Below are 24198 nucleotides of genomic sequence, written 5' to 3'. Positions count from 1 at the left end.
ATGTCCCCATACCCTGTGACTACCACCACCATTTCTATATATCTGTAACCTTATTATGGGCTACAGAGGCCCAGCCTGAAGGCCAGTTAGGGGGAGATTTGGGGTGAGTGCTTATTTGTACCCTGGGTACCCCTGGAACTATAGCAGGGTGACACCCCAATGTTTCTATATATCTGTAACCTTGTTATGAGCTAAGGGGGCCCAGTCTGAAGGTCAGTAAGGGGGAGATTTGGGGTGAGTGTTTATTTGTACCCTGGGTACCCCTGGAACTATAGCAGGGTGACACCCCAATGTTTCTATATATCTGTAACCTTGTTATGAGCTAAGGGGGCCCAGTCTAAAGGCCAGTTAGGGGAAGATTTGGGGTGAGTGCTTATTTGTACCCTGGGTACCCCTGGAACTTTAGCAGGGTGACACCCCAATGTTTCTATATATCTGTAACCTTGTTATGAGATAAGGGGCCCCAGCCTGAAGGCCAGTTAGGGGGAGATTTGGGGTGATTGCTTATTTGTACCCTGTGTACCCCTGAAACTATAACAGGGTGACTGTTATACCAATGGTTCTATATATCTGATGTGTGCATTTATTTGCTGCCAAGGGTGCCTGTTATGCCAGTGTTTCTCATGCAGACAATAACTTACCTTTGCGATATTTGTGTTGTCCAAAGCTGCATCTACTTCATCTAAAATGAAGAAAGGTGCTGGTCGAAAACTGTAAACCGAACCAAAATTGTATGAATGAATATGGTTGTCCTTTAGTTATATACTATCTGAATTTCAAAAGATGAATGCTGGCCTACCAGTTTGGGGTATTTTTAGAATTATGGAGGGAGAAGCTGTTGCCTTCTAAGTACTGGAGAAAAGGTGACGATAGAGGGAACTGACAAAGATGAAGAGATATAAGAAAGGGAAATAGTAGAAGGCACACCAACAGGGAAAGAAGACTTTCAAACTACTGGGGGGTCAGGTGCATTGAGGTCCAAATGCGAGCAATTATATTCATTCAATTTTAATTCATATATAGATCTAAATGCATGCTATAACAATGCAGCAACCTTGATGCACTTGGAGCATAATTACAGCAGATGGTGGCTTATACATGTCTCTCACCTGTGTATGGCAAATAGTAGAGCCAAAGCGGCCACAGACTTTTCTCCCCCTGATAAATTGTCCATGGACATAAAACGTTTTCCGGGGGCTAAACAGTTATAACCAATTCCCTCGAGGTAAGGTTCTTCTGGATTTTCAGGACTCAGAAATGCCTGGAAATAAAAGTTGGCAATCTACATTACTGCCACAAATTACAATGATATTACTAACCGCGCAGGTATTAGAACAAAGAGATCACGAGTTGCAGTATGGTCATTCGATTTTCTTCAAGGGATTCTCACGTGATTTTTATTTCTAAATGACACTGTTTACACTGCAAATAATTCACTGTACAATATAAAATGTCATTCCTGAAGCAGCAAGTGTATTTAGTTGTAATATTGGTGTGTAGGTGCATCTCAGGTCATTTTGCCTGGTCATGTGCTTTCAGAAAGAGCCAGCACTTTAGGATGGAACTGCTTTCTGGCAGCCTGTTGTTTCTCCTACTCAATGTAACTGAATGTGTCTCAGTGGGACCTGGATTTTACTATTGAGTGTTGTTCTTAGATCTACCAGGCAGCTGTTATCTTGTGTTAGGGAGCTGCTATCTGGTTACCTTCCCATTGTTCTGTTGTAAGGCTGCTGGGGGGAAAGGGGAGAGGATGATAAAACTCTAACTTGCAGTAAAGAGTGACCAAAGTTTATCAGAGCATAAGTCACATGACTGAGGGCAGCTGGGAAACTGACAATATGTCTAGCCTCATGTCAGATTTCAAAATAAAATATAAAAAAATTCAAGTCAACGAATTGTATATTCCAAATACCCTGTTCATGAAAAACAGATAAAGGGACAAATATCACACCAATATATGTATGCAATAGGCAGTTTGATACTCCTCTTCATTAGTTATTGTTGCTATCATACCCCAGAAATGAGGATTCAAAGAAATTAGGGATGCACCTTATCCAGGATTTGGTTCGGGATTTGGCCTTTTTCAGCAGGATTCGTCCGAATCCTTCTGCCGGGCTGAACAGAATTCGAATTTGCATATTTAAATAAGGGGTGGAGAGGGAAATCACGTGACTTTTTGTCACAAAACAAAGAAGTAAAAAAAGTTTTCCCCTTCCCATCCCTAATTTCTATATGCAAATTAGGATTCGGATCAGTATTCAGGCCGATTATTACGCAAAGGATTCGGGGGTTCCAAAATAGTGGATTCATTGCATCCCTAAAAGAAACAATACAGTCACAAATATAGGCATAAATGAAATAAGTCTTTTTCATATTAAAGGTTACTGGTATTTTGATGATCAAAAAGTTGCAATAAATATACAGTATAAAGGTAATGTCGGCTAAAGTAAATAAAGTCCTCGAGCTATTGCAATCTACATTTACATATGATTTTCTCCCAGTTATGAAGATGCCTTATACACCTAAAAACTCCCCTACAAAATACAAACACACTAAACAGCTCATGTTGAAAAAGAGTGTATACTGTCCCTTTACCATTATAACGATTTTAATTGTTCAGGTATAGGATCCTTTATCCGGAAACCCATTATCCAGAAAGTTCCGAATTACGACATGGCTGTCTCCCATAGACTTCATTTTATCCAAATAATACAAATTTTTAAAAGGATTTCCTTTTTCTGTGTGATAATAAAACAGTAGCTTGTTCTCGATCTCAACTCAGCTATAAGTAAGGATGCACCGAATCCACTATTCGGTTCTGGATTTGGCCAGGATTCTGCATTTTTCAGCAGGATTCGGCCGAATCCTTCTGCCCGGCCGAACGGAATATGCAAATTAAGGGCAGGGAGGGAAATCGCGTGACATTTTGTCACGGAACAAGGAAGTAAAAAGTGTTTTCCCCTTCCCACCCCTAATTTGCATATGCAAATTCGGTATTTGGCCGAATCTTTCATGAAGGATTCGGGGGTTCAGCCAAATCCAAAATGGTGGATTCGGTGCATATCTACTAAAAAGTAACAGTTTCAATAAATAGGAGCAATCTTTTTTGGTGTGGAGGGAAATCGCATGATGTTTTGTCACAAAACAAGAAAGTAAAAAATTGTTCCCCTTCCCATCCCTAATTTTCATATGCAATTTCGGATTCGGTTTGGCCAAATCTTTCGCAAAGGATTCGGGGGTTCGGCCAAATCCAAAATAGTGGATTCGGTGCATCCCTAGATTTAATTAATCCTTATCGGAGGCAAAATCAGCCTATTGAGTTTATTCAACGTTTACATGATTTTCTAGTAGACTTGAGATATGAAGATCCAAATTACGGAAAGATCCGTTATCCAGAAAACCCCCAGGACCCAAGCATTCTGGATATCAGGTCCCATAGCTGTATAATGAAAATATTTGAGATTCGGCCACAAGAGGGAGTTCCTGCTCCATTAACCAGCCATTTTCTTTTTTTTTTCACAGCTTTTAGGGCAGTGACACACCAGGAGATGAATCGCTGGTGGTAAAACACACTTGTCGCTCCAGTCTCCTAAAATTGCTACAAGAGGAAACTTCAAGCGATTTTGGGAGACTGGAGCGACACGTGTGTTTTACCACCAGCGATTCACATTATTGCCTATGGGAAAGCTTCTTACTGGAGAGTGCAGGAGATTAGTTGCCCAGAGAAGCAGCGATTTATCGCTAGCGATTAATCTCCTGGTGTGTCACTACCCTAAGATTGCTCTGTGAAGCAACAATTTTATTAAAACCGTTACTTTTTAGTAGGGATGCACCGAATCCACTGTTATGGATTCGGTTGAACCCCCGAATCTTTCATGAAAGTTTCAGCCAAACACCGAATATGCAAATTAGGGTTGGGAAGGGGAAAACACCTTTTACTTCCTTGTTTTGTGACAAAGTCACGTGATTTCCCTCCCCGTCCCTAATCTGCATATGCAAATTAGGATTCGGTTCGGCCGGACAGAAGGATTCAGCCGAATCCTGCTGAAAAAGGCCGAATCCCAAACCGAATCCTGGATTCAGTGCATCCCTACTTTTTAGTACTTTTAGAGCTGCTGATATAACTATAAGATAATGAAAATAATGCAAACCTGGGCACTGGGATTTCTGCACAGCTTCTTGTAGATCTGATCGATAGCTACAGACACATGTTCAAAACACCGGTTAAAAAGCTCATATCTCTTTTTCTTCACCTGCTCAAATTCCTGTCTACACAGCTTGGCTTTCTTCCTGCTGGCTTCAAATGCTAGAGGGGAAAAATAACCTGACTTCAATAATGACTAGAAGTATGGAGATACTTATCTGTTATCTACTGTGTGTTCTGTGCTTGAATGGCTGCCCCCATGGCTACACAGCAGCTTGTTTATATAAACTATAGTAGTACTTATCTGTTATCTACTGTGTATCCTGTGCTTGAATTGCTGCCCCATGGCTACACAGCAGCTTGTTTATATAAACTATAGTAGTACTTATCTGTTATCTACTGTGTATCCTGTGCTTGAATGGCTGCCCCAATGGCTACACAGCAGCTTGTTTATATAAACTATAGTAGTACTTATCTGTTATCTACTGTGTATCCTGTGCTTGAATGGCTGCCCCCATGGCTACACAGCAGCTTGTTTATATAAACTATAGTAGTACTTATCTGTTATCTACTGTGTATCCTGTGCTTGAATGGCTGCCCCCATGGCTACACAGCAGCTTGTTTATATAAACTATAGTAGTACTTATCTGTTATCTACTGTGTATCTTGTGCTTGAATGGCTGCCCCCATGGCTACACAGCAGCTTGTTCATATAAACTATAGTAGTTCTTATCTGTTATCTACTGTGTATCCTGTGCTTGAATGGCTGCCCCCATTGCTACCTACCCAGCAGCTTGTTTATATAAACTATAGTAGTACTTATCTGTTATCTACTGTGTATCCTGTGCTTGAATGGCTGCCCCCATTGTTACCTACACAGCAGCTTGTTTATATAAACTATAGTAGTGTTTCTGAAGCAAACACAGCAGTTTTACTACACTACATTAAATTTGTATTACATTAAACAATTGCATTTTTTGATGTTACTCTTCTATTAAGCTGAACAGAGCAACAGGAGGTGTTTGTGTTACGCATCATATTAGTAGTGTTGACTGCTGTTATCATGAACATGATAGGACAAAATAATGTCATTTGCAAAAAGGCCTCATTAAACAATTTTCCATTGTCTAGGAGAGTATACAGTTAAAACAATTTGCTGCAGAGCTATATTCCAGTATTGCTTGATAATCAAATAACAGTCTGTATTATTAAAAGTAGATCTGAAATTACCATCTGCAGTTTCCTGAAACATATCTCTGACGCTGTGTAGCTTTTCCAGGGCCTTTAGGTTTGGGGCTGTTTTCAGTAGAGTATTTTCAAGTGTAATGGCTTCCTGGCGCAGCTTCATAAGTTCCGCAGATATCTCCTTGTCTGCATTTAAACTCTGTTTGGCACATAAGATATATCCTTTCAGCATAAGACGGTCGAGGCTGACAATTATTCTACAGTGTAGATACAAGTTATCAGCGTACCTTCAAATCATCCGGAAGACCTCTATAGTCTATCTGAATGTTCCCCTCTCTTTCATAGATGTCTGCAGTGGCTTGTGTGCTTTCAGTCTCTGTTTCTAGCTGTAAAATACAAATTAACTATACGGCTAAGGTTTAAGGAGAAGGAAAGGCTAAAATTAAGAAAGCTCTGTGTAAATACACCAGTAAAACCTCAAAGTAATGCTGCTCTGAGTCCTCTGTCAAAAGAAACAGCACATTTCTTTCCTTCTATTGTGTACTCATGGGCTTCTGTATCAGACTTCCTGTTTTCAGCTTAAACCTCCTTGCCCCGGGCGTGAGCATGCTCAGTTTGCTCCTCTCTCCCTCTCCTTTTTCCCAACTTCCTCCCCCCCTACCTGCTGTAATCTGAGCTCAGAGCTATGAGTGAGCAGGGAGAGACTCAGGCAGGAAGTAATGTCACATGACAAGCTAATATGGCAGCTGCTATCCTAAACAAACAGAGAGCTTCTAGAGCTGTTTACTCGGGTATGGTAAAGCATTCTGCAAAACAAATATAGTGTTATAGCTTGTACTATTGTGGCTAATAAAATGTGTTATAGCTTGTACTATTGTGGCTAATAAAATGCTTTGGAAGCTTTCCTTCTCCTTTAACATATATTTCTATATTAAGGCGATTATTTATAATTATATATGTGTGTGTATTTTGGAAAACCCTTGACTGGAAACCTCTGAATGGTTACTCTTTATTGCTCGACCCAAACACACTATATGCCCTGTTGAAAGATGCACCCTGTTCATAATAAACATTCACCTCTAATTCAGTAATATCATCCAATGATCCTGTCAGAAGAATTATCTGATGATCTTGGACTTTGCAATCCAGGAGTAGATTGTGCCTTTCTATTTTTTTCTGTTCTACCAAATTCTCGATCACCGCTGCTTCTTTTTGCTTCTGGCTCATCTCCCTAGAAAAAAACACATGCAGACACTCTCAGATAAATAAGTCAAACACACAAGTGTCCGAACTCTCAGGGATTCGAACCCTGGCCTGCATAGTAATCAATTTGTTTTCTGTTGTGTCACTTGAGGCCGAGTTCACTGGAGGCTTCTTCAGCAGAATTCTGCACTGAAATCTGTTTTTAAAAGGTGCAAACTGATTTTTTTTATATTCAATTTTGAAATCTGACACGGGGCTAGACATATTGTCAGTTTCCCAGGTGCCCACAGTCATGTGACTTGTGCTCTGATAAACTTCAGTCACTCTTTACTGCTGCGCTGCAAGTTGAAGTGATTGATTTAAGCTGTTCCTGCTTGTTCTGCAGTCCTGTTAGTCCCTTGTTCCTGCTACTCTCCTTTATTTGATCTCATTGTTTTGACCCTTGACCTGTTCCCCGGACTTGTATTGCCTGCTCCCACCAAAGACCTCTCATCTGTTCCATGGACTTGTATTGCCTGCAGAACACCAAAGACCTCTCATCGGTTCCATGGACTTGTATTGCCTGCCGCCCACCAAAGACCTCTCATCTGTTCCACGGACTTGTATTGCCTGCCGCCCACCAAAGACCTCTCGTCTGTTCCATGGACTTGTATTGCCTGCCGCCCACCAAAGACCTCTCGACTGTTCCATGGACTTGTATTTCCTGCCGCCCACCAAAGACCTCTCGTCTGCTCCATGGATTTGTATTGCCTGCTGCCCACCAAAGACCTCTTGCCTGTTCCATGGACTTGTATTGCCTGCTGCCCACCAAAGACCAATCGCTGTTCCATGGACTTCTATTGCCTGTCACCCACCAATGACCTCTCGCCTGTTCCACGGACTTGTATTGCCTGCCGCCCACCAAAGACATCTCGCCTGTTCCATGGACTTTTATTACCTGCCGCCCACCAAAGACCTCTCGCCTGTTCCATGGACTTGTATTGCCTGCTCCCACCAAAGACCTCTTGCCTGTTCCACGTTTGTATTGCCTGCTCCCACCAAAGACCTCTCGAATGTTCCACAGACTTGTATTGCCTGCTCTCACCAAAGACTTCTTGCCTGTTCCAGGGACTTGTATTGCCTGCCGCCCACCAAAGACCTATCGCCTGTTCCACGGACTTGTATTGCCTGCTGCCCGCCAAAAACCTCTCGTCGGTGTACACATACTTGCTTCATCTTGCAGCCTGTCCCCCGGACCTCTGGTTTGTTATACAGCCTTTTCTCTATTCTCATTTGTCTTCTGCCTCTTCAGTCAAGTTTCCCATGAAACCACGTTCTGAGCACATTTCTGTATTTTTCTAACACCAAACATGGAGTCACATGTTACCAAACACTTAGGCTCCCACTTGCCAGCCACTCGCCCGTTACCCAGCATGACACATAAAAGACAAAGTTTGAGACCTGGTGTCTATGTGTTTATTAAAACACCTGATCTTTCACCATAAAGTCAGGATCAACAAAAGAAAAATTGGACTGTGTTGGAAACTCCACTTCAGACTTTCTCCACTCTACTTCAGGTCTTCTCTTCATTCTCCATTCCCATTTATGTATTTCTGTCTGTTTCTTTAATTCCTTTCTATATACTATCAGACCCATTACCTTTATGCCAGACTTTTTGTTGAGGAATCTCTTGTAATTTTTCCCTTGTAGTTTTCTTTAGATCCAGCTTCGTCTGAATCCCCAAGAATCACCATCTATTCTTTATCCCCAAGAATAGATAGTACACTTGATCTTAGCCAAAACTGGAGAAACAATCCTCAAATCCATGCAGGTTTAAGCAACTATCCCTACAGATACATTGACGAAAGGGACAGGCTACCTAATACCCTTAGAGCCCTACACAGACCCTGGTAACACTTTTGGTTACCCCTTCCCTTACCTCTCTCCCCATATGCTCCTATGGGGAAACTCATTTCTTCTACACTTTAAGAACCTCCCTGACTTTTAGGTCTGGCCAAGTTTGGCATAAAAAACAGTACAGTTCAAATTGCTCTGCCAACTCTACATAAGGCCATCAAGCTAAAAAGATTTGAAGACCACTCTTTTAGGTTAGTCTAGTAGTTGGGTTAGTCTTTTGGTGTCAATAGGTTTTACTGCATTGAATTTATTGCTTGTATGCACTTTTATTTAAATTAAAAGTGCAAATATTATTAGAAGTACTCTTTAAATTTGTCGCTTTCCTTTTTTGTGGTGGAATTACAACGTGGAAATGGTAGCTTCCACCTTTTATATATATTCTTGATTCTACAGGTATCGGCTCTGTGGAAAACTTAGGGACCTGGGGTTTTCCGGGTAGGGGTCTTTTTCTTTAATTTGGTTCACGTACATCACATCTCCTAAAAAAAGAGATCAATGCCTCCAGTAAGACATATGAGAAAAGATTGTTCAAAATCTTCAGTTTTATTTAAGAAAAAAACCAGGCTAATTACCTGTTTATATGCATTAGCTTCTTTCGTGCTTCATCAACTTTTTTCTGTTCTTCAGCAACTTCGGATTTCTTGAGAGTGAAATTGTTTTTGAACTGTTGTAGCTGAACCATAGCCTTATCCACTGCTTTCATACATTGCTCTTCTTCCTACATTAGATCATCAAGAGAATTGTTACTTTATAGTGTGCACTTTTGAAGTTTATAAAGGTTTTTGACACAAAAAAGTCACTATGTGATCACTAAACACCTGCCCAACTAGCTGCAATTAAAGCAGAGGGATCTTTGGATAAACTGAGGCATAGTGTGCAATTTGTTTTACCTTTTTCAGTCCGACTTTATCACCTTCTTCTTTGTGCAAGTTTTGCTTTAACCTTTCTGTGTTTCTCCTCTCCTTTTCAAGCTGTCCTTGAACGTATTCCAGCTGAATCCCTAATCGTGTCTTTTGGTTATCAAATTCCAATCTACCAGTAGGAAAAAATTATCTCAGTAACAGGTTAAGAATTAGATAAGCAAGAAAAGGAATGTATCATGCATAAATAATACATAATAAATAAAATAATATATAAATGGGCCCCATGAAATACTAATATTATGTGTGTAGCAATTTCTATTACCTTTTCTTGTCTATCTCCTGCTGCTGTTGGACATATTCTTCCTCGTACACACGAATATTCGGCACCCCAAGCCCCTCACAGAAATCTCTGAACACTCGATCCTCTACCTTCCAGAAGAAATAGTAACATACACATAATAACATGTTTGGTATTTATATAAAAGCAATATCACATTTTATGTTTAAAACTTGTACCTGGGTAGACACAGCCATACTACTAGTAGCTTCTAATACAATTAGTGGATACTAGTAGATCTGCCAAAGAATCCATATGGCAAGCCCCACTCAAATGCATTATGAGCAAGAATGTAGGGCAATAAACACAGTTTGTTAACATAATTTCACCTTTAATCAGATTATATGAAGAAATATATTTTTTGTGCACTGGGCTCTTTGCCTGTAACTATAATGCACACTTAAACATAGCTGGAGTACTTCCAAATAAATAAAGACACAATGAGCATATTTAAACTGTGTACTGCAATTTTTTTTAACTTAAGTCACTTACAAGCCTTTATAAGTTGATTGGTTTAGACTATTGGTTGATACAACATAAAAATATATTCACCTGATTCATTTGTTCTTGAATGTCTCCAATCTTCATTACATGGACATCAAGTTCCTCTCTCAGCATTGTAAGCTGAGAAGCAAAGTTTATTAACTCACTATCTAACCTGGATTTTTCCTATAATTAATGAAAAAAAAAAAAAACATGATTTAAAAAAAAAAATGATGAACAACACTATATATAATGAGGGAAATACATGGAAGGTGCTGATTGAATAGGTTTAAAAAGGTTTGAAAGATTTTATTATCTGACAGAGAATAAAAAACGAACATTGGTTTTAACTATTTCATCCATATAAAGATTGTACTGAAGTGTACATATTGTCCATGATAATTTAATACCATATAGCAGTTAGCAAGATGTTTCTTTTTAATGCCCTCCACTTCACTCTGTGAATATTTCATGCGTGTCTGGGTTCCTTGCAGTTGAGCCTGAAGTTGCTTTAAGTCGCTCTCTCTTCTCTTCAACTTAATCAGGTCCTTTAAAGTGAAGGGATAAAAACACATAAAATGCCAAGAGACTTCTTATGCGCAAATCTGGGTGTATGCTTTACAATGACATGCAATGTGAGAAAGAACACTCAATATGTGCACTGCACTTACTTTCAATTCATTCATTAGCGCATCTCTTTTTTCTTTTAATTCGTTAATCTCCTTCTCATCCCAGAGTTTAGCTTTAAATCGCAGATCACTCGATCCACCGGAAATAACACCAGATTTCAAAAAAAGTGTTCCATCTAGAGCAACTGTCTGAAATTGAATATTTTATATTTTATAAAACAATAGGAAAATATTTAGGAGGCATCAGAATACCGATTTCTTTTTCTGAATACTATCAGAATACCTATTTATTTTTCTGAGCACTATCTATAATTTATAGCAGTAAGCGATGTCTCCAGTATAGTAGCTTTTAGAGTAAAGTGCCCAGTACCTATCAGCTAAATTCCGCTTTCCAGAGTAAGTAGGGCACTTGTCTCTCAAAGCAACCATAGTGGAGGGCTTTCTCTGTTGGATGAAAACCTACAAGAATTGACAATATCAATGCTGCCTTCCTAGCGCCCTCAACAATGGTTTTAGCAGGTGCTGACAAATCTGCATGCAGACTGCAGCATGTTTACTTACTTTTAATCGTTCAGGTCCATCAAATGCAATTTGTTTTGCTTCCTTCACGTTTTCACAAACAAGTCCATTGCCGCATACAAACTGGATGACTTTCTTCAGAGGGGCACTCACAGTTTGTACCAAATCAATCATCATCTTTGCACCTTTTATTTCTCTTAGCTTTTCATTGATTTGCTTTATCTACAAATGGAATAAATTGGGTTTCACTAATCTACACACATTAAATATCTCTAGAATTGTATTTAACTTCAGTGGTCCAAAACACCACAATTTGGGAGGTGCACAATAAGGGGCAGATTTACTTAGGGTCGAATATCGAGGGTTAATTAACCCTTGATATTCGACTTATGAAGTTAAATCCTTCGACTTCGAATACCGAAGTCGAAGGATTAAGTGCTATTCGTTTGATCGAACGAAAAATCATTCGATCGAACGATTAAATCCTTAGAATCGTTCGATCGAACGATTTATATTCGACCAAAAAATGCTTAGGAAGCCTATGGGGACCTTCCCCATAGGCTAACATTGACCTCGATAGCTTTTAGGTGGCGAACTAGGGGGTTGAAGTTTTTTCTTAAAGAGACAGTACTTAGACTATCGAATGGTCGAATAGTCGAACGATTTTTAGTTCGAATCATTCGATTCAAAGTCGTAGTCGAAGTAGCCCATTCGATGGTCGAATTAGCCAAAAAAAAAAACATTAGAAATTAGAAGTTTTTTTCCTCTATTCCTTCACTCGAGCTAAGTAAATGGGCCCCCTTATGCGGTCGCTTATTCTCAAAAGCAAATCATACCATCAAGCTGAACCCCTCATACAAACGATCCAGAAAAATATCTAAAGCAAATGTCAGTTTTTCTCAAGGTAAAAAAAACCTTCCTGATTTCGATAGGGCAATCAGATCATTTCCTTTACCAACAATGTACTACAGGTATAGGATCCGTTATCTGGAATACTAAGGACTTGGGAGTTTTCCAAATAAAGTGTCTTTCCATGCCTTAAGGCAACTAAAACATTTATTCGAAAATCAGTAGAATGTTTTTTGTTGTTTTGCATCAACGTGTATTTATGCAAGCTTGGTTATCAAGTAGAGATCAAGCATAATTACTCCAGAGAAAAAGGCAAAAATAAATAAATAACAATAACTTACATCCAAATAATCCAAGGCAAGAAAAGTCTCGGGCTCGGCCCTTTCCTGTTTAAGGAATTTGACACAGTCTCTTGCAACCTTCTCTGTAGATACGACGATGGCGTTCATGTATTTGCCAAACACCTTGGTAACAGCCAGTTGATACTTTTTATGAATTGGGTGACAGAGCTCAAATAATCTGCCAAACTTAAAATAGATACAAAAATAAGGAACCACAGGGGAATTGGTTAGTCATCTCATCAACTCTGTACCTACCATCCTAGGGATAGCTCCTAAAAAGGGAGAATTAGTAAAAACCTAAAATAAACCAACCAATAAATCATCGATTAATTCTAGTTAGAGTGAATAACAAGTCTCCAACAGATGTTTCTAAACACCACGCCCGACCCCTGAGAGTACACTAAATGAACAGCGATGCTGTACTCGTTCACACAAGGGTGTAGACTTACTGGGGTGGAGAATGAGCTCTACACTCCACTTGTGCCCTACTTTCTGAATGGGCAAAGCTCTACTTGGCTGTTGTTGTGTCTCCCAAGTTGAAAGAGGAACATGATTTAAACTGCCTTAGAGAGTTTTCTCCTACAGATAACATTTAGTTGCAGATTGATATTTATAAAATTGGATCACATGCACAAATGTATTTACCACAGCATCAGGATACATTCTTTTCATGCTTTCTAGGACCTCGGCTTTCCTCTTCTGTCTACTTCCCTCGTGGAAATCAATACGGGCATTCTGCAGCTCCCCAACAATAGTGTTCAGCTCCTCATTGACTTCCGCCATTCGCTGCTTACCAGTTTCAATTTCATATCCAAGTTGTTCCTCCTGAGGTTTTTGATCTTCAACAAATTTGCTTTAACCAAAGAGTTGTCATTATCGTCAGAAGAGTTTATTTTTTGTGAATTTTCCTTGCCATGTCTACAATACATGCGAGTCTAGACAACAATTTATTTTTCAGCAAACTGAGAAAAGAGCTGGACACCAGTTACAAACATATGCATACTGCCAGCAATGTATAGATAATGTGCCTGTGAGATGACAATCTAATGTTAATCAGGGTACAGGTTAAACATTGGGTTACTGTATGGAAGTGCAACCATACAGTTTTCAATGAAATATGCGCTATACAGCTACATCTAATTTAGTCAAACTGCAGGTAAAAATAAAAGCACCACCACGAGTGCCTGAATCAGCAATAGTGTCTGTTGTACCCTCGGAAATACCATTTCTATTTTCAAGAATTTATCTTTTCATAAAGAAGGTTATTTTATCACTATTTGCTTCCATGGACCTCAATATGCGAAGCTAAGATAACACCAACCGGCACAAGGCTCGAAGAATAAGAAACTTATAAGAAATACATACAGGCAATTGTTTATGTACTCTTCTAATTTTTCAATCCGCTTGCTGTGTTCTTCTATCTGTTGCTCAACATGTTTCTTGTTCACCTGTTAAGAGTGACAGAAGTATATTTATATAATGGATGAGCCAAATCCAAGGTTGAGTTCAGGATTGGGCTGAATCTTTAGTGCTCAACCAAACTAAATCCAATAAATAAAATATATTCCTACACATAGCACTGTCCTCTTTTCAAACTCCCTCCATCGGGAGCAGTAAATCTATCCCAAATGTATTAAAGGAACAGTTCAGTGTGAAAATAAAAACTGGGTAAATAGATAGGCTGTGCAAAATAAAAAATGTTTATAATATAGTTAGTTAGTCAAAAATGTAATGTATAAAGGCTGGAGTGACTGGATGTCTAATATAGTAGCCAGAACACTACTTCCTGCTTTTCGGCTCTATAACTCTGAGTTAAGGTGGCCATACAAGGAGAAATCCGCTCGTTAGGCGACGTTAAGGTGGCCATACATGGAGAGATCCGCTCGTTTGGTGATGTCGCTAAACGAGCGGATCTCTCTCTGATATGCCCACCTTGAAGTGGGCAATATCAGGCTGATCCGATCGTGGGCTCCTAATGAATGTGAACGGGCGGTCGGTCGGTCAGATGCGGCCACGATCCGACGGGATTTTTTGTCCCATCCGAGGCCAGATCTCGATCGGGGAAGCCCGTCGGGGGGCCCCATACACGGGCCAATAAGCTGCCGACTCTGTCTGTCTGCAACTTTTATCGGCCACCGACTTGAAGGGGGGCCACATGGTACATATCTGTTCAGTGAGTTTGCAATTGATCCTCAGCATTCAGTTCAGATTATGACCCATGTGGCCACCATTCAAGTCACTGATTGGTTACTGCCTGGTAACAGGGTAACCAATCAGTGTAAACCGAGAGCTGAAAAGCAGGAACTAGTGTTCTGGCTATTATATTACACTCCAGTCTTTATACATGAAATTTTTGCCTAACGAACTATATTAGAAACATTTCTTATTTTGCACAGCCTCAGCCTATCTATTTACTCAGTTTTTATTTTTACACTGAACAATTCCTTTAATCCATGAATGTTGTGGCAAAAGGTAAAGTAGATAACAGTGATACTAAATGTATATTTTACTTTAAAAGGAAGCTTTTTGGTATAACAGCCTTTTACCAGTGCCAAGGCAATAACAAGTCACCTGCACTTCTTTTTGTCTCGTCTGAGCAAATTCCAGCTTCTCCTGGGCAGATTTCTGCTCCCACTGAAGTCGGTCTAGCTGCTGCTTCAGCACTGCACTCTCTTTATTTGCTTCTTCCTTTAATACCCTGTACTGTTCCCTCTGAAGTAAGTCATACAAAAATGAGGTCAATAAATAGGATATACAGATGTAAGACCACGTTCACAGAATAAAGGTTAGCAAATCAACAATGCAAGTTGCACTGCCATACCTTGCCCCTCTTCTGTATCACTTAAATTACCTGACTTTCTTCCAGCTCATAATCGCCTTGTCTTCTCTGAAGGTCCTCTTCGACTTTTTTCTCAAATTGTCTCCAAGCCATCTGAATATCTGCAATCTCGGTCTCCAGCTCACTTATGTCTTGTTCCAGTTGGTGGCACAGCTTCTCATTGTTCATTACATTTTTTTTAACCGTTTCAACTTTTTTGAAATGATGAGCGGTGTTTTCTTTTGCTTTAATAAACTGGGGTCGTAAATGACTTAAAGAAACTTCTTGAACTCTTGAAAACAAGTGAATAAAAGAAAATGTAATTAGAACTCCTGTGGTAACACCCTCCATGGTGGCAGACTTTTAAACCGTCATATTAGAAAATTAAGAGGCAAATTTATGATGGTTTGAATTTCGAATTCATGTGAGTTTTTTAAACTTTTTTTAAACTCTAATTTATTCGATTTTATTCAAATTTTTTATTTATTAAAAAAAATAGAATATCTTAAACTCAGACTAATTTTACCGACCCTGAAAACTTGAATCCAGGTTTTTTTTCCGAAAAAGGCTAAAAAAATCTTCAAATTGGTCACTGGTCCTCTCCCATTGACTTATACATAAATTCGGCAGGTTTTAGGTGGAGAATAGTCAGATTTGAATTCTTAAAGGGCCAGAGTTTTAAATTTTTTACTTCAATTTGCTATCTTTATTTAATTAATTTGAAGTTACCCAGTTTACTATGTAATCGATTGTTAAAACATGAATTAATACACATGTATAATAATCAATCGAATAGACAACTTATTGCCTCAGCTAATGAAACAATTAGTGACAAGTTATAAAGTACATTCGTTTTTTTCACTAGTCAAATTTGACAGTTTTCACCATAAAAATTAAAATTTTCAATTCGACCCTTAATAAATCTGGCCCTAAATGTTGTGTATTCTTTATAAGTAGTCAGGCTCTTATACAATGTTTGTTTGATCTTGGTGGGTGAATTGGCGCTGATGACCATTTGTTTTAATTCCGGTAAAGTGTATACAGGTATGAGACCTGTTATCCAGAATGCTCGGGTTCTGGGGTTTTCCGGATAATGGAGCTTTCTGTAATTTGGGTCTTCATGTCTTAAGTCTACTAGAAATTCATTTAAACATTAAATAAACTCAATAGGCTGGTTTTGCTTTCAATAAGGATTAATTATATCTTAGTTGGGATCAAGTACAAGCTACTGTTTTATTATTACAGAGAAAAAATAAATCATTTTTAAAAATTTGGATTATTTGCATAAAATGGAGTCTATGGGAGACATCCATTCCATAATTCGGAGCTTTCTGGATATCGGGTTTCCGGATAAGGGATCCAATACCTGTACTTTTTCCAGTTTTTAATGCATTTACATATGCTAAAAAAAGTCTGCAAGAAGTACACAATATTCAGGTCAAATAGTACTGTATATCAAGTGGTGTGAAATGATAGACCATCGCTCTATTTCATATAGGATATCCCAAAATAAAGACAGCATGTGCACTATTATCTGCAAGGGTAATTAACTAATGTATTGTGACAAAGAAGAGCATTTGGGAGGGATGCACTTCTCTTCATTTGGCCCAACCACAAAACATGGATCCAAGTTTGCCACAACAATTGCCCTTGCTAATGTTTGCTTTTAATTGCTTTGGCAAACCTCTACTGTCCAGCTCTTTCCAGTAATACAAAAAGCATCAAATTGATACTGAATCGATGTATAACAAGCACATTAATAGTTAGAATCTTTACATCTGTCTGCATAGTCTCTTTCAAACCTAATCGAATCATAGTGCAAATTCTCATTTTAATATCATTACTTACTTTATCTCTTTTTCAATTTGCTGCAGGTCTCTTGTACATCTCCCAAGTTCTTTTTTTTCAGACTTGAAAGCCGATTCAGCTTGAGCAAGCTGGTCTTTCAGCCTGCTGACAGCAATTTGTTTGTCTTCTAAACTCCTCACTACGGACTCAAGTTTTCTCTCATTGTGGAAAAGTTGATATAGCTGTAGCTGAACCTTGGTTTCTTTCAGCTTCTTCTGCAGCACCTGATAATGTTCAGCCTGTGAACAGTCAATATTTTCTAATTTATAATGTATTTCAGCTAGTAGCAAATTAGTACAAATAAACAGCTATGGGTTTGTAAAAGAGTATTTTACAGTGGGTCTTGACTTCAGCAACATCTATTTATTATAACTGGAAGACTGTTTTAATTTGTCTATGGAACAGGCCGTCAACCAAGGAGCATTATGGAACCTTCAACTCACAGAAATAAAAAGAATAAATGCTTGGTGACTACTATGGGTTAAGGAATATCAGATGTATAACTCCCAGAACTACAACCCCCACCATCTCGTTCATCATCTGAAGTGAATGAAAACTTCTGGGAGTTGTTATTCTGCCTATCCCTGGCATAGAGGTAACCAAAACCATTATGTAACTGTATTACATAATAATAATGATGATGAATCCAAGTATGACATAAATATTCACACCCCTCACTTTGAACTAGATACTACAGAGATGGAATCAATAGGAACAAGTTGTTGGGCTTTACAAATATTTCACTAAAAGTAACCTGAGAGCAGCATAAGTGGGTATGAGAATTTCCAGTTCTGATCTAGATGCACTTGTGCTGCTGGGAGGAGATCATACTTAAACCTCTAGGTGTTGTATGGACATATACCAGTGCTACTCATGAACTAACAGACCTCATCCTTCTCTAACTTGGCATGCTTCCGCTGAACTGCTGCATTTTTCTTTTTATTATAGCAAAACTGTGCGTCCTCCTCTGCCCGCAGCATCAGTTTCTTCTTTTTCTCATATTCATCTGCTAACTCCAAAGAGTTGCTTATTTGTTCGAAAAGTTGGGTCCTCTCTCTCGGTTTCTTCATAGCTAGAGATTCCACTTCTCCCTGGTATCAGAGCATAAAATAAAAGCTAAATACCAAAGTAAAATGAGCTGACGTATGTTTTAGTAGGCTTAACTGGTCATTAACAGAGCATGTGTTCTGTAGACTAAATTCTGAGATTAAAAAGGAGATTTTGTGTACTCACCATTAAATCTTTTTTTCGCTTCAGTCGCTTGGGGGACACAGGAACAGTGGGTTATAGATGGTACCACTAGGAGGCAGGACACAACAATAGAAAAAATAGAACTAGTTCCTCCCCTGAGGCTCGATCCAGCGTGAGATGGTGGCCTTGGAGGCCTGTACGTCCCGTTGTGGCCCCATGGGCAAAATGAACAAGGAATCTGCTTTTCGTAAATCGTGTACCCTGTGGAGGTAGAACTTGAGGGCCCGGACGGGATCTAGGTAGTGGAGATTTTGGCAAGCAAAGTGTAAGAATTTCTTATGGGGAGGGGAAATGGGAACATTTAGGTATTGTAGGATATGGGCGTCAAAAAGGCCCAATATTGTGTGTATTTTACCAGCATTAGGCTGGTGAAGTATAAACTCCAGGGAAAAGTCTGTGTGGCTGCAGCAAGTAATGCTGTTTAATTATATTCTGGCTTAGGAAAAGCTTGTAAGTGGGTCCCTGGAGTGAATGGAAGAGAGCAGGGTGGGCTTCCATTCCTTGCTTCAGTAAGGGTTTTTCAGCTGCCAAGCTAGAGGTAGTTAACTAAATACAGGTGAGCTGTAGTTAAAAGGAGGTGTGGAGCAACAACTCAGGGCTTCTTCCCCTGGATATCTCCTGGAGCTGAAGGAGAGTGAGGGGTCATGTGAGGACCTTCTTGAGTTAAGGAAGGTGCCTGTGTGTAGCTGGGAAGGAGAGTGATTCCCTGCTGACCTGTGTTAGAAAGAGAGCTCTAAAGGACTGGAGAGGAAAAGAGAAACCCCTCCCAGGAGACAAGTGTGTGTTGAGTGTGCCCAGAGAGGATTCTGGGATTTGTGGTCAACCAAAAGCCAGTGACGGCTAAGGAAACTGTGAGTTACAGTTAACACCAGCGAGGGTGTGAATTGGGACTGTTAATGTTTATGTGAAGTGAATGTTATCCGCAATGTGAAGCCAGTGGGCTGAAGATTTGTGTTTTAGCCAAATAAGTCAGCATAGCTGCATTTAAAGGCGGTGTCAGTCTCCATTCTCTGTGGAGAAAACTGTGCCGGGGGCCTTGGGGTTTCGCTACTTGAAGGTCACAGTATGCATCCATTATGTCGAGAGATACTAGGAATTCTCCCGGGACATTGCTGTTTACAGAGCGAAGTAAATTTGTTCACCTCCTTGAGGTCCCCAACTGGTCAAAAAGACCCATCCTTCTCGAGGGACTAAGAAGAGGTTTGAATAGTACACCTTGAACCTTTCTCTGGCTGGATACGGAATAGCCACCTCGGTTTGGAGCAGGTTGTAGATGACGCCCTGGAAGGCCTTGCGTTTTGTCGGCTCCTGAGGAATTTGGACATTAAGAAGCTTTGGGAGGGGGGTGGAAAAATCTAGGTGATAGCCTAGCCTCGAGTTACTATCTCATGCAGCCAGTGGTCATGGGTGAGTGAGAGCCAGGATTTTGTGAAGTGGGGCAATCACCCTCCTATGGCCAGCTGGATGAAGAACCGTCTCCCCAAGGTCGAATGACAAGGGGGGGGTTTAAGCATTTGCTTTGTGGGCCTTGAAAAAACTTTCCTCTGCGCCCTTGGTTGCTGTAGTATTGTGCTCTTGCCACCTGTCGCTTGGCTTGCAAAAGCTGAAAAAAGCCTACCTTCCACCATCTATCCTCACTATCTTATTTATGCTTCTTTATCACTACTTGGTATGGAAACTGTTCTGTATCGGATCACAAGATCCTGCAGCAGGTGGCGAGGACAGCGGAAAAGATCATTGGGGTCTCGATTCCCGCCATTATGGGTATTTACCACAGCCGCTGTCTCCAGAAGGTCCCATAGAAAGTCAGTATTTAGTGGGCTGGTGGAGGCTGGTTGGGCCTCTATGTGGGCTGATTGGGCCTCTGTGTAACTGAAATGCCAGGGCCTATTTTAATTCTCAGTCCGGACCTAGTCAGGGACTGGTAAGGCAGTATTCCTGGAAAGCCAGGATACCGGAGCATCAAATGAGTGTGGTGAGGACCACCTTTCCGCAGACTCCAGTTAGCTTGGAAAATGTCTTTCAGGTTTATTCCACTCCTACTGAATTATCGTATCTAGTTGAGAATGAGAGGGGAAAACTGGGGACACCTTGCTGTGTCTCTTGAAAAGAGAGTTAGATGGCCCAAAGCGGTCTCCGGTTCTTGAAGGTGAAGGGTATTTAGGACCAAAAGAATTAAGGAGTCTTCTTCTGGAGAATGTGTGGTGGGCTCCTCCTGTTAACTCTGGGATAATTCCCCCTCTGAGAAAACTGGGTCTGGAGAAGGGAGCGACTGGTTACAGTAGTCACCGTCACTCTCATCCTCTGAAGAAGAGAGCAGGGCTCTCCTTTTGTGTTTTAACCACACCGTTTTCAAGGCAAGATAGGAGTTTGTCCAAGGATTGAGCCAACCTTGGAATCCCTGTTGCCAGCTGTTATGCCCAATGTGGAATGTCATGTGTGTCAGGGGGAGAAGAATCTAGGGGGGGTGACTTCTGTATTCCCTTGGGAAGTCTGTGGCCCCGGTGGATGAGCAGTCCCTGAGGGATCTGGTCCATTAGCCGTGGGCTTACAAACAGAGCATAAGGGATCCTTATGGCCTATGGGCAAATGTTTGCAACATTTGGCACATAAATATTGATGTGGCTCCTCTAGAAAGGAAAATACCTGGTAAGAATCAACGGCCTGAGAGATGAGAGTGTTCTCTCCCTTAATGGGCTATGTACTGCTCTGTGTCCCGCCTGCAGCAGGGGTGAGAGGAGACAAAAAGCAGGAGAAGCAGGGGAATCGGAGTAGTCCCGCTGAGATGTGGCAGCAGCTAACCCACTTGGGTGCAGTATCTGTTCCCGATTGGCGCAATTCTTTTTGCGCCAACCGGGCTCTGATATACCAAGAAGTGTGCGGACCCTGAGGTGACGTGCTTCCTGTTCCACGGAAGATGGGGAGACGCACAAGAATCTTTTCTGGTGCCAATCTACAACCGGCTAGTCAATCGCTCCCGCTGCCCGCCTTTACAAGAGTGCCCCTTAAGAGCGCCAAGGACCGACGTCACTCTAACATATGAGGCGGGAGGGAGAGGCGTTCACACTGCTTCACAGAGCCTGTAGGAGGGAGACAGGACTGGGGGTTGAGAGCAAGCTGCACATACATGGTGCAGATCTCCTGCTCCCTACTTGTCATCCGGCCACACAGATTCCTCCACTTGTGGGGGAATGCAGAAGTTGAAGGGACACTGTCATTTTTTTCTAAATGCATCCATTAATAGTGCTGCTCCAGCAGAATTCTGCACTGAAATCTGTTTCTCAAAAGAGCAAACAGATTTTTTTTATATTTAATTTTGAAATCTAGGATTGGGCTAGACATATTGCCAGTTTCCCAGCAGCCCCCAGCCATGTGACTTGTTCTCTGATAAATTTCAGTCACTCTTTACTGCTGTACTGCAAGTTGGAGTGATATCACCCCCCCCCCCCCAAGCAGCCTAACAACAGAACAATGGGAAGGTAACCAGATAGAAGTTCCCTAACAAAAGATAACAGCTGCCTGGTAGATATAGAAACAACAGCCTGCCAGAAAGCAGTTCCATCCTAAAGTGCTGGCTCCTTCTGAAAGCACATGACCAGGCAAAATGAACTGAGATGCACCTACACTCCAATGTTACAATTAAAAAAAAAATACAAAAAATGTTATATTGTAGAGTGAATTATTTGCAGTGTAAACAGTGTAATTTAGAAATAAAAATACATAAAGAATGACAGAATCCCTTTATGAGGTTTGTTGGTGGCAGGTGCACACTCTTAATACCCCACCTGGCTCCTAGTGGTACCAGCTATACCCCACTGTTCCTGTGTCCCCCAAGCCGACAATGGAGAAATATACATATGAAAATCAAATTGAAATGTCATCTATGAACAGCATGCAAGCATTGGGATTATATGCAAAAACTATTTTTTTTTTAGCAGTAAGCGACATTCCGATGTACAAAGAGTTGGAGAGCAACACAAGCATGGAAAATGTTCCTAGGTATCCAAATATGTGCTGTGATTGGCCATCTGGTAGCCCCTATGTGGACTGGCAGCCTATAGAAGACTCTGTTTGGCAGGACATATGGTTTTTATGTGCATAAAACTTACTTCCAAGCAAAGAATTCAAAAATAAGCACCTGCTTTGAGGCCACTGGGACAACATCCATTGGGTTGTGACCAACATGTTGCTTTCGAGTCTCTGGTTGGGGATCACTGCCATAAGGGGTTGGACAGAGGAATTCAGATATAGGGACCCAACGATGACCCATCTTATTTAGCAGATAAAGTGTTTTCTTTAATGAGTCTGAACTGACATGGCTGCCTTTAGTATTGTTCATTTATGTCAGACACATCTTGAGGTAAGCAAAAGCTTGAATAAAGGTTTATTCGCTGAGGCCACCGTACTATTTTGTGAATAATATACGTTCATTTCACATATTTCTCGTGTTTTAGTATCTAGGTTTTTGAAATAGTTTTGTCTGTTTTTTATTCTTCTAGAATTTAATTTATCTCTATTAAAGGGGAAGGAAACCTAGTCGGCGCAAACCCCCCACCAACCCTCCCGTTTGTTGCCCATCCTCCCTCCTCCCCCCTGGCCTACCCCGTCCCGCTGGGCAAATGCCCCTAACTTGTTACTTACCCTTCTGCTCAGGTCCAGTTCAGGGAGTTCACAGACGACATCTTCTTCCACGCGATCTTCTTCCTGCTGTGAACAGCGTTTTGGCGCATGCGCAGTAGGATCATTTCGCCGGTACGGATCTACTGCGCATGCGCCAAAAGTCACGCGCATGCGCAGTAGATCGTACCGGCGAAATGATCCTACTGCGCATGTGCCGTTCAAAGCAGGAAGAAGATCGCGTGGAAGAAGATGTCGTTGGTGAACTCTGTAGACTGGACCTGCGCAGAAGGGTAAGTAACAAGTTAGGGGCATTTGCCCAGCGGGACGGGTAGGCCAGGGGGGGAGGAGGGAGGGTGGGCAACAAACGGGAGGGGGGGTGGGGGGTTTGCGCCGACTAGGTTTCCTTCCCCTTTAAGAGCTCCCTGCTACAATGCCTCCCTGACATTTTTAGGGTGGACCTGTGCAGGTTGAATGTATATAGAACATTGATATAGAAGAAAAGGTAACTGTGGATACATTGCACCAGGAAAATATATACTATGAACCTTCTACACGCTGTTGCTCTGCATTATTAAATAAAGCTTTAAATTCTGCTACTTTCAGGTTAACACTCAACAGAACTTACCTGAAACACTAGGCAATTCCTGGCTTTTACAATGATACCAATTTTCTCTAGCTCCAGCACATATGCTGACCGCCCTACTGGCTTGTCGTTAATCCGATACTCTGAAGATTCTCCTAACGCAGAAAATATATAAAGCAATTGATCTACATCCTCATCAAAACTATAACAAATACATTTAGAGGCCCGTTTATCAAAGGTCGAATTCATGCAAATTTTTTGAAATTTGTATATACTCTGTCTAATATACTTTGTCTGATATTCGATTGAATGTGACCCGAAAATTCGAATCATATTCGATTTGTACGAATTGAGTTTTTCTCCTGGAAAAAAAACCTTGAACGTCAGGAAGGCTATTAACATCTCCAACGAACCTCTGCATTAACTTGTAAATGAACTCAGCAGGTTTTAGATGGCGAATATTCAAATTAGGACAGTCTGATAAATCTCATGTTAGAATTTACATTCGAATAGTGGGAACGTGTGAATTTTGACACTCGAAAATTCGAATTTCCTATTCGACCCTTGGTATATCTGCCCCTCAGTGAAAACCACGCTTATGATTAGTGATAGCGCTGAAGAAATGGCAC

General features: G+C 40.7%; 1 protein-coding gene across 1 annotated transcript in view; it reads right to left on the bottom strand.

The window, feature by feature from the left end:
• Positions 1-24198, bottom strand: part of smc1b.L (structural maintenance of chromosomes 1B L homeolog) — a 29513-nt gene that overhangs the window by 1355 nt on the left and 3960 nt on the right. The window contains exons 3-23 of the mRNA XM_018251865.2: positions 23612-23724; positions 18003-18206; positions 17116-17354; positions 15301-15559; positions 15021-15161; positions 13815-13897; positions 13095-13302; positions 12450-12635; positions 11302-11481; positions 10783-10929; positions 10522-10659; positions 10181-10297; positions 9614-9720; positions 9319-9460; positions 9001-9146; positions 6407-6560; positions 5617-5715; positions 5375-5528; positions 4152-4306; positions 1110-1261; positions 642-711 (exon numbers count right to left, since the gene is read on the bottom strand). Coding sequence (XP_018107354.1) covers positions 642-711; positions 1110-1261; positions 4152-4306; positions 5375-5528; positions 5617-5715; positions 6407-6560; positions 9001-9146; positions 9319-9460; positions 9614-9720; positions 10181-10297; positions 10522-10659; positions 10783-10929; positions 11302-11481; positions 12450-12635; positions 13095-13302; positions 13815-13897; positions 15021-15161; positions 15301-15559; positions 17116-17354; positions 18003-18206; positions 23612-23724 — 3194 coding nt within the window. The remainder of the gene's footprint in view (positions 1-641; positions 712-1109; positions 1262-4151; positions 4307-5374; positions 5529-5616; positions 5716-6406; positions 6561-9000; positions 9147-9318; positions 9461-9613; positions 9721-10180; positions 10298-10521; positions 10660-10782; positions 10930-11301; positions 11482-12449; positions 12636-13094; positions 13303-13814; positions 13898-15020; positions 15162-15300; positions 15560-17115; positions 17355-18002; positions 18207-23611; positions 23725-24198) is intronic.

This window comes from Xenopus laevis, chromosome 3L (genome assembly GCF_017654675.1).
Source record: "Xenopus laevis strain J_2021 chromosome 3L, Xenopus_laevis_v10.1, whole genome shotgun sequence".
Classification (NCBI taxonomy): Eukaryota; Metazoa; Chordata; class Amphibia; order Anura; family Pipidae; genus Xenopus; species Xenopus laevis.
The sequence above is the reverse complement of the archived record's forward strand: the minus strand, read 5'-3'. Positions and strand labels throughout refer to the sequence as shown.